The 10,461-nt window shown below is 61.8% G+C and overlaps 1 protein-coding gene across 1 annotated transcript; it reads left to right on the top strand.

The window, feature by feature from the left end:
* The first annotated feature begins 1,119 nt into the window (after window positions 1-1,119).
* On the top strand, window positions 1,120-3,495 carry LOC135976186 (leukocyte immunoglobulin-like receptor subfamily A member 1). The gene is made up of 3 exons (XM_065570884.1): window positions 1,120-1,987; window positions 2,387-2,452; window positions 2,959-3,495. The coding sequence occupies exons 1-3, from the start codon at window positions 1,843-1,845 to the stop codon at window positions 3,087-3,089; spliced, it is 342 nt and encodes a 113-aa protein (XP_065426956.1). The 5' UTR covers window positions 1,120-1,842; the 3' UTR covers window positions 3,090-3,495.
* Window positions 3,496-10,461: the final 6,966 nt, after the last annotated feature.

The following is a 10,461-nucleotide window of genomic DNA, read 5'->3' as shown; positions in this document are numbered from 1 at the left end:
GACCCAGAAGATCTGGCCCAGCTCCTGGGGTGGCCACAGACTCTGTGTGATGGGAACACGTTGCTGTTTTCAAAAGTGTCCTTTCTTGTGGGGGGGCCTCAATCTTTGGGGATCTCAGGCCTAGCGCCCACAAACCGAGATGCCCACAGTTAGTGGAGACCTCTGCAAACGCTGGCCTCAATAGTGCTGGACCCCTTGTGTTGGGGGAGGATGTAGGGCCCCCGCCATGATCAAGGCCCCGTTGTGCCAGGTGCTGCATAAACACAGAATGAAGAGACAATCCCTGCCCCTGGGAGCTCACTGAGGAAAGTGAATCTGTTTGTGCCTCAGTTTCCCCCCATGTAGAATGGGGATAATGACCCCTCCCTGCCTCCCAGGGGGTGACTCCGTTCCTGTGGGGGGCTCAGGCCCTGCTAGGGTGGTCAACTTTCCAGTTTGTGAAAACCAGACACTGAGTGTGGGAACCTCTCCCCCCTCCTGCTCTGCTTCTTCCGCAAGGCCCCGCCCCCTGGTCCTCTTCCCCCCCTCCACCTCCACCTCCACCATCACCCGCTGCTCTCTCCACCACCCTCCCCCTGCCAGGTGAGCCACGCTCCAGGATTGAGGGTGGGGGAGGGGGAGCCAGGCTCCGTGGGTGGGTGTGAGTGGGCAATACCCGGCCGCAGTCTGGGGCTTCAGCAGCACTTCGCGGCGGGGGGGGTCCACTCCAGGTCTTCCGCTGCACCGAAGGACCCCCCCCCCGCCACCGAAATGCCACCGAAGACCTCCAGAGCGGGGCCCTCTTAGGCGCGGGCGCGGGACCCGATTCCGGGGAATCAGGTGAATCAGCTTAAAGCCGGCCCTGTGAGTGGGGCAGGGCAGGGGAGGGAGAGCTGAGCTCTGGGGGTGGGGGTGGCGGTGACTGGGGCAGGGAAGGGTAGAGAGAGCTGCGCTCCTGGGGTGGGGGTGGGGGTGAGTGGGGCAGGGGACGGGGAGCCACGCTCCTGGGGTGGGGGTGGGGGTGAGTGGGGCAGGGGAGAGGGGAGCCGGGCTCCGGGGGTGGGGGTGGGGGTGAGTTGGGCAGGGGAGGCGACCTGCATTCTGGAGGTGGGGGTGGAGCAGGGAGTGGGGAGGGGGAAGGGGGGGAGCGGTTGGGGGTGAGTGGGGCAGGGCGACGGGAAGGTGGGAGATGGGGAGCCACGCTGTGGGGGTGGGGTGAGGGGGCAGGGCCCCTGCTGAGTAGCTCCACTGCTCCTCCAGGCTCCAGCAGCAGCTGCTCTCTCTGCCCCCTGGTGGCAGAGGCTGGGTACTGCAGGAAATGAGACAGTGTCCGGTCAGCGGCACTGCCAAGTTCCCTTTTCAACCCACTTTCCGGCTGAAAACTGGACACCGGCAACCCTGGGCCCTGCGGTGCCGGGCGCCAGAGACCAGCCCATGAGTCGCTCTGTCCAGGGCAGGCCGGACGCAGTGAACGAGGCAGGGGCCACACACGGCATATGAGGACCCAAGCACTAGGGAGCTGCGGCTCGGTGTCTGTGGGGCTGGGTGCCCAGCTCGCAGGGCCGGGATTCTGGGTGGGAGGCGCTCTGGGATGTGGGAGAGAATCTCTGCCCGGCGGCCTCTGGATCTGCCTGTGGATAGGGCCAACCAGGGAGTCCAGGGCTGGGTCTGGGTGGGTGCCTGGGTCTGGCTCTCTCAGCCTGTCTCCTGTGCGCAGATCCCAGCTTACCCAGACCCTCCATCTCTCTGAGCCCCACTGGGGTCACCGCCCCAGGGGCAGACGTCACCATCCGGTGTCAGGGGCAACGCCGGGACGTGACGTTCTTCCTGCACAAGGCTGGAGACCTGAACCCGCAGCGACAGATGGACCCTGCTGGGGACGGGGCCAAGTTCCGCATCCCCACCGTGGGCCGGCAGCACGGAGGGAGCTACAGCTGCAGCTACCGGCTCCAATCACAGCCCTTCGTCTCCTCAGAGCCCAGCCACACCGTGCAGCTGGTGGTAGCAGGTGAGCGGCCCGGCTCGGCGTCCCTGCTCCCAGCTGGACCCTCATGGGGGCTCTGCACTGATGGGCCACTCAGAGCCAGGCTCTGCCCTGGGCCCAGCAGAGGGGATGCCCGGCCAGGGAGCAGGACGGAGTCACTAGGGTGTTCCACAGCCAGGGAGGAAAAGCAGCTGCTGGAGATTCGGTGCTGAGGGGGGATCCCAGCCCCCAGATGGCTGTCCCTGCTCTGGGGATGCACAGAGGGGTCAGGACCCAGTGGCCCCCTATGGCACCGGCCCCAGCAACACAAACACCCTGTCCCCCCGGGAATAACTGAAGCTGAGTTTCGGGGGAGGGGCAATCGCTGAGTTGGTGTTTCAGCCCCTCCCCCCGCCTCAACAGACACTGGTTCTATTCCCGCAGGTGGAACCGACCCGACGCAGCCTGGAGCGGCGCCGGCTCCCACGCACCCGGGCAGCGCGTGGACAGGTACCGGGGCCAAGGGGGGAATCACCATTGACCAGCCCTGGAAGGCTCATGCTGCTCAAGGAGCCGCCCCCGAGGGGTTGGGGCTGGCTGGGCGGGAGGGGGGCAGTGACTCTTGGTGCATGAGCCCAGACACCAGGGGGAGGGGCAGCCCCGCCCCTCCCTCACCACCAGATCCCCGCCTCCTCCGGCACCTCCTGCTTTTGATCCGAACACCTGGTTGCAAAGGGACCCTAGTGAACCCCAACCCCCTGCCCCAGCCCGGTGAAAATGAGCAAGTGAGTGAGGGTGGGGAAGAGCGAGCAATGGAAGGAGGGGGATAGAGTGGGTGGGGGGTGGGGCCTCAGAGCAGGAGCAGTTCGTCCACCTGGGCAACCGCCTTGTTGGGGAAGCTGAGGCCCCAGAGCCAGACCTGCTGGACGGGGGGTCGTGGGCTTCACTCCCGGGGCAGTGCCAGCTGCTGATCTCCCCGTCTGAGCCGGCAAGTGACTCTTCCCTTCCCCCCGCAGCAGCCCCCAAAGGGCACCCGGATTTCACCCACGCCAACATCGCCCGTCTGGGGCTGGGCACCGTGGTCCTGCTTGTCCTGGGACTGATCCTGTCTGAGGCCTATTCCAGCCGCCCGAGGGGGGCGCCCTAGGTGAGGTGACCCCTTTGTCACTCACGTCTGGATCCTTTTCCAGTTTCTCCACATCCTTTCTACACAGCGGTGACAGAACTGGACACAGCACTCCCGGCCTGCCCAGCGCCGAGCAGAGCGGTACTCTCACCGCCCGTGACTTGCACGCTGCACCTCTGTTAATGCAGCCGAACATTGCATTTGCTTTTGTTTTGCAACAGCATCGCGTTGCTGACTCATGTTGAGGGTGTGATGATCCACCACAGCTCCCCGCTCTGTCTCAGCAGTGCTGCTGCCAAGCCAGTGAGCCCCCATCCTGTGCTTGTGCATTTGGTTTTTCTTCCCAAAGTGCAGCACCTCTGTTGACTTTCAAACAGCTTGGAAAAGAGATGACTAAGGGGGGATACGACAGAGGTCTATAAAATCATGACTGGTGTGGAGAAACTAAATCAGGAAGTGTTGTTTACTCCTTCTCATAACACAAGAACTAGGGATCACCCAATGAAATGAATAGGCTGCAGGTTTCAAACAAACAACAGGAAGTATTTCTTCACCCAACGCACAGTTAACCTGTGGAACTCCTTGCCAGAGGATGTTGTGAAAGCCAAGATTATAACAGCGTTCAAAAAAAGAACTAGATAAGTTCATGGAGGATAGGTCCATCAATGGCTATTAGCCAGGATGGGCAGGGATGGTGTCCGTAGCCTTCGTTTGCCAGAAGCTGGGAATGGGGGACAGGGTGTCACGGAGTATTGGGGAACTCAGGGCCCTGCACCCCCGGCTTCCTGCGATTCACTGCGACTCTCAGCCAGCCAGTAAAGCAGAAGGTTTATTTGGATGACAGGAATACAGTCCAAGACAGGTCTTGCAGGCACAGACAACAGGGCCCCCCTCAGTTAGGTCCATCTTGGGGTCCCAGTGCATCCCAGCCCAGCCCCCCTTGGGAGGTCAGAGCCATCTCTGCCCCCCAGCCATCTCTCCAGCTCGCTTCCCACACTCTGGCTTCAGCGACCCCTCCCACAGCCTTTGTCCAGTTTCCTGGGCTAAGGAGTCACCTGGCCTTCAACCCCTTCCTGGGTTCTCGTGTTACACACTCAGGTATGCGCCCTCGGGCTGTCTCCCATCCTCCAATGCAGACTATTCCAGCCACACTCCCCTGTCAGCATTCACAGACCACAGTGAGAACAGGCCCAGTTCGTCACATCTCCCCCCTTCGAGACCGAACTGAGCAGGGTCACTTTAGCCAGTGACCCGGGGAAGTTCGAACCTACTCCCGTTCCCATGGATGCCCCCGCATCCCTCCCATTCCTTGGTGAGAATTACACCAGGCCCCTTCAGTTTCACGCCCCCCCTTAGGTCGGGGGTGCTTGATGGCACTCGCAGTTCGCATGTGGGAAGGTTTATGCGGCCTGTGCCCTTTCCCCACCCCCATACCTCTGGGGCTCCAACTGGGCTGTGGTCTTCTCCCAGCGCTACAGTCTGGAGGTCTGTGCTTTGGGCTCTCTTGGTTCAGAGCCGCCCTTTTAACCTTGGCCACCCTCCGGAAAGGCTCCTCTATGCTGGGCAAGGGTCCTAAAGCTGTTTTCCCCTTGTCCCAGGCCTTCCTCCCCCTCTGACAGGGGTCACAGGATCCGCAGTACTGTCGGACAGTAACAAAGACCCCAGGCCAGTAAAAGCTCCGTAGCAGCCTCTGCTGGGTACGCCAGGTTCCCTGGTGCCCTGAGAGGGGAATGTCATGGGCCCGGCACAGCAGCTGGCGGCGATACTTCTGGGGTACCACCAGCTGCCTCCTGATCCCCCCTGACTCCATTTCCCCTGGGGGAGCCCATTCTCGGTACAGGAACCCCTTCTCCCACAGGAACCTTTTCCGGCCACCTCGTCCCATGGTCTGTACCGCATTGAGGTCGGCTAGGTCCCTTATCTTCCGCAAGGAGGGGTCTCTCTGTAACTCGGCCTGGAACTCAGCAGCTGGGACAGGGATGGCCACCTGCTCTTCCTCGCCCGCTGGGCCTGAAGCTGCAGCCTCCCTGAGCCGTGTCCCTGGGCGTTCCCTCCCCACCAGGTTAGGGTCCTGCGCCTCAGGCAAGGCACCCCCCCCAAGGCCAGGGCGCAGTGCCCCTCGCCGGCTCTGACTGCGGGTCACAACCAGTGCCTTTTGGGGGTTGCTTGGCCAGTTCTCCAGGTCCCCCCCCATCAATACCTCAGTGGGCAAATACGGGTGTACCCCCACATCCTTGGGGCCCTCCTTGGCCCCCCACTTCAGGTGTACCCTTGCCACGGGTACTTTGACTGGTGTTCCGCCCACCCCCGTCAGGGTCAGGTAGGTGTTGGGCACCACCTGATCTGGGGCCACCACCTCGGGCCGGGCCAGCGTCACCTCTGCGCCCGTATCCCAGTATCCATTGACCTTCCTCCCATCCACCTCCAGGGGAACAAGGTACTCTCTCCGGAGGGACAGCCCCGCGCCTACCGTATAAACCAAAAACCCTGAGTCTGGAGCATCCAGCCCCCTAGAGGAGCTGGCCTGGAGCTCTCCTCCCTCCTTAGCAGGTGGTACTCTGCCAGCCCCTCTTCCCTGGGAATGCTGCCTTTCGCCGGGCTGGGTCTCTACCCAGTCAACCCTCTGTGGGTTCGGACTGCTCAGTCTGTCCCTGAGCCTAGGGCACTGGGCCCGTATGTGGCCCTTTTGGCCACAGTGGTAGCAGCCCATGTCCCATGGGTCCCCTTGAGTAGGTCGGATGGTCCTGATGCCGGATGCTCCCCTCTGATGGGTTTTTTCTGTATTTTCCCATGGGGAGGTCCCATGGTGACTCTCTCGCTGCGTTGTGGTGGGACTGTTCCTTTGGGACTCCTCCCTTTTATCTCCTGACCGGCTCTTTACAAACTCATCGGCCAGCTGCCCGGCGTGTCGCGGGTTCTCTGGCTTTCTGTCCACCAACCACAGCCTCAGGTCGGATGGGCACCGCTCATACAGTTGCTCCAGTACCAGCAGTTTAATCAGGTCCTCCTTCGTCTGGGCCCCACCAGCCCACTTGCTGGCGTATCTTTCCATGCGGGCGGCTAGTTGCAGATATGAGATCTCAGGGGTTTTATCTTGACTCCGGAACCTTTCCCGGTACATTTCAGGAGTCAGCCCAAACTCACGTAGCAGGGCCTTTTTGAATAGTTCGTAGTCCCCTTTCTCTGCCTCTCCCAGTTGGCGGTACAATGCCACGGATTTGGGGTCCAGTAAGGGGGTAAGGACCCAGAGTCTGTCCGCGGGATCAACCCGGTGCAGCTCGCAGGCCGTCTCAAAGGCCTCCAGGAAGTCATCCATGTCCTCCCCCTCCTTGTGTGGGGCCAGGATGCACTTATCAAAGCTCCGTGCAGTCCTGGGTCCTCCCTCACTCACCACAGCCGGGGGTTCGCTGCCCTTCAATCTTGCCAGTTCCAGGTCATGCTGACGCTGTCTCTCATTCTCCTGTCTCTGTCTCTCATTCTCCTCCCGTTCACGCTGACGCTGTCTCTCTTCATGCTGTCTCTGTTGTTCACGATCCTCCAGCTCTCTCAGTTTTAGCTCTTTCTCCCATTCCAGCCAATTCCGCTCCACGGATGCCGAACGTCGCCGGGAGGAGGATCCTCTGCTGGCCGGCGAGCTTCGCCGGGAGGGTCCCCTGCTGGCCGGGGGGGCCACGGCGCCTTCGGTATTTGCTGGGCTCCTCCCCACCCTTCCCCTAGGCATAGGAAGGAGGGGTCTCGGGAAGCCCTCAGCAGCCGGCTGACCACTCCCAGCTGGGACAGACACTGGTGCCTGCGCTGCATTTGCCAGGCTGCTTCCCTGAGACACAGGGATCAGTTCATTCGCGCGATCTTCCGCCTCCAGCCGGGCAATGAGCTGTTCTTTGGTGAGCCTCCCAATGCACAGCCCCCTCTGCTTGCACAGCTCCACCAGGTCGCTCTTAAGCCGCTTGGCATACATCTTCCTGCTGGCCACTCACCGGCCTGTGTGCTCACAGCTCCCCACAGTTCCCAGGGGGACCCCTAGTGTGCCAGCCCTTCTCGAGGTCACCACCTCTCTGCCAGGGTCGAGCTGCAGACTCCTCCGCCCCTGGGACCACTCGCTGCGATCCCCCCGGGGGACCCTGTTACTGCAAAAGTCCTTCTCGCTGGTCACACACTCCCAGGGGTAATAACAGTCTCTCTCTCACTCTTCAGCAGGCCTGGTCCCCGTCAATCCCCCTTCGTTTTACTGCTCCCCAGTCACTTACAGCAGGAAGCGCCGTCCACGGGGTGCAGTAGATCCCACCACTGCCACCAGTTGTCACGGAGTATTGGGGAACTCAGGGCCCTGCACCCCCGGCTTCCTGCGATTCACTGCGACTCTCAGCCAGCCAGTAAAGCAGAAGGTTTATTTGGATGACAGGAATACAGTCCAAGACAGGTCTTGCAGGCACAGACAACAGGGACCCCCTCAGTTAGGTCCATCTTGGGGTCCCAAGGCATCCCAGCCCAGCCCCCCTTGGGAGGTCAGAGCCATCTCTGCCCCCCAGCCATCTCTCCAGCCTGCTTCCCACACTCTGGCTTCAGCGACCCCTCCCACAGCCTTTGTTCAGTTTCCCGGGCTAAGGAGTCACCTGGCCTTCAACCCCTTCCTGGGTTCTCGTGTTACACACTCAGGTATGCGCCCTCGGGCTGTTTCCCATCCTCCAATGCAGACTATCCCAGCCACACTCCCCTGTCAGCATTCACAGACCACAGTGAGAACAGGCCCAGTTCGTCACACAGGGGATGGATCACATGATGATTCCCTGTTCTGTTCATTCCCTCTGGGGCACCTGGCGTTGGCCACTGTTGGGAGATGGGTGTCACGGACTCACAGATCGTGCCCACTCTTGGCCCCGTGCGGTCCGTGGGGAGTACCCCTTTCAGGGCGACAGCCCTTCTCGGGGATCCACTCTCTCTCGGGGTCAGGCCCCTCCACCTCCTGGATCCGCACCTCTCTGAGCCTTAGCACGTCTGTCTCTGCCGTGGGCCTGCTCAGGGAGTCCACTCGCTCTGGACCCCCAGGGCCTCCACCCCCGAAGGGGTTGATGCAACCCTGTTCTCTAGACCGGAGTGACTCTCAGCCAGCATAAAACAGGAGGATTTATTGAGAGTTGAACACAGCACAGGAAACTCTCAGGGCCTCAGGCCTGGCCTCCCTCAGCACAGCACATCCCAGTCTCTCTGCATCCAGGTGGGCTCTGCCTGTTCCCCCTCTCCAGCCCAGAGCCCCTCTGCTTCCCAGCTGGGCATCTGAGCTCCCCGGCCCCAAGCCCGGCCTCTGTCCTTTGTCTTCTCTCCAGGTAAACAGGGTTGTAAACCGGGGCTTCCTCTCCTGCTTCTGTCCTCTGGCTGGAACCGGCTGGTTAGGTCACTGGGTCCTCACTCTGCAGCCCATTGATACTCACCCACGATGGGACCAGCTGCAAAGTACCAGGGCTCCACCCTCCTTCCCATCACCTGAGCACGGGGGAGCGTCTCTTGCTGCCCTGGGTTGGGGGCAGCCAGCAGGGAGCAGGACACACACACACACATGAGCAGGGGGCAGGACACACAGAGACACCAGCAGGGGGAAGGGCTGGATGGACACATGCGTGTGGGCTCCCGGGGGAGGCACCAGCTGTTCCCCCAGACCCCTAGGGGGTCAGGCCCCCTCTAGGATCCCCCCGCCCACATCATTGCCCAGCATGGGGACCGGCTTCAGCTGGGGCTGCCCTGGGGGAGGGGAATGGGGAGGGAATCCCCCGAAACTCCCCCTCCAGCAGTGACCCAGATTCACACAAGGCCCCATTGTGCAGGGCTGGCAGTGGGACCCACGTGGGCCCTTTGGGGCGGGGCCATGGGAACGGGACACAGACCGAGCCCTGGAAAGACCCCGGCCGGAGGGTGAGGGGTGGGGCGCAGCCTCTGTTTGCTGGGAGGACGACGGGATGGATCACTTGAGGATTCGCTCTGGGGCGCCTGGAATTGGCCACTGTCGGAAGACAGGATACTGGGCTAGATGGACCTTTGGTCTGACCCAGGCTGGCCATTCTTATGTGTTAGGTGTGGTCAGAACTACAATATCAAAGAGGGCAGACCCAAGGGAAACCCCAGCAGGAACCATCCCGCTACCGATGCTTGTCTATTGAGAGATCCCTCGGAGCCGAGAACACCGGTGGGGATGTGAAGATGGCCACGGCTGTAATTGTCGCACAGGTTTTTGTAGGATTTCTCTCTGCAGGAGTAATTGGAACTTTGCTTAACACTGGGGCCAGCACTGACGGCCAGGGGAGAGCGCCCCCTAGTGACCTCTGCCCCACTCCCTGCAGCACAGCGCCCCCTAGCAGTGCACTGGGGTATCAGGGCCAGCGCTGACTGTCTGGGGAGAGCGCCCCTCTACTGAGCCCCTCCTCCTGCTCCCTGCAGCATAGCACCCCCTAGTGTAGCAGTGGGGTAGTGGGGCCTGATGGGTTAGAACTGGTGGGCTGGATGCCAGGACTCCTGGGTTCTCTCCCTGGCTCTGGGAGGGGACTAGGGTCTAGTGGTTACAGCGAATGGGAGGCTGGGAGCCAGGACTCCTGGGTTCTATTTTGAAGGCTGGGAACCCACCCCTTTTTCTCTCAGCAGCTAGTTCCCTGCCTCCCAGCCCACCTTTGGACCCAGTCGCTTGCCAATCCTGGCTGGGATCAGGGAGGGGCAGCGTGGGTGGGTGTGACCCAGCAATCTGGGCACAAGCAGTGCATGGGGTGGGAGTGCCAGGGGGCTGGACAGGGAGCTGTTGGGGGGAGGGAGGGAGGGCCGGGGGCACACCGTGCCTGAACTGGACAGGAAAGGACAGGCTGGCACTAGAGGATGAATAAGGAGTGGGGGCCCTGCCTGTCACAGACTCACAGGTGGTGCCCACTCTTGGCCCTGTACAGTCCCTGCGGGGAACTCCCTTCAGTGAGACAGCCCTTCTCAGGGGGTCACTCTATCTCGGGGTCAGGCTCCTCCACCTCGTGGAGATGCACCTCTCTGAGCCTTAGCATGCCTGTCTCTCGCTGTGGCCCACTCAGAGAGTCCAGTTGCTCTGGACCCCTGGGGCCTCCACTCCCAGAGGGAATCATGCAACCCTGTTCTCCAGACCGGAGTGACTCTCAGCCAGCATAAAACAGGAGGGTTTATTGAGAGTTGAACACAGCACAGGAAACTCTCAGGGCCTCAGGCCTGGCCTCCCTCAGCCCAGCACATCTCAGTCTCCCCTGCATCCAGGTGGGCTCTGGCTGCTCCCCCTCTCCAGCCCCGACCCCGCTGCTTCCCAGCTGGGCATCTGATATCACCAGCCCCAAGCCCCGCCTCTGTTCATTGTGCTCTATCCAGGTACACCGGGTCACCTGGGCCTCCTCTCCTG

The sequence above is a fragment of the Chrysemys picta genome, chromosome 17 (assembly GCF_011386835.1).
Source record: "Chrysemys picta bellii isolate R12L10 chromosome 17, ASM1138683v2, whole genome shotgun sequence".
In the NCBI taxonomy this organism is placed as follows: domain Eukaryota; kingdom Metazoa; phylum Chordata; order Testudines; family Emydidae; genus Chrysemys; species Chrysemys picta.
The sequence above is the reverse complement of the archived record's forward strand: the minus strand, read 5'-3'. Positions and strand labels throughout refer to the sequence as shown.

Excerpts from the sequence above, each read along its gene's own strand:
- LOC135976186 (XM_065570884.1), top strand. The coding sequence starts at position 1,843 with ATGGACCCTGCTGGGGACGGGGCCAAGTTCCGCATCCCCACCGTGGGC. Across the intron at positions 1,988-2,386 it reads CGTGCAGCTGGTGGTAGCAG|GTGGAACCGACCCGACGCAG; the intron begins GTGAGCGGCCCG and ends CTATTCCCGCAG. Across the intron at positions 2,453-2,958 it reads CCCGGGCAGCGCGTGGACAG|CAGCCCCCAAAGGGCACCCG; the intron begins GTACCGGGGCCA and ends TTCCCCCCGCAG.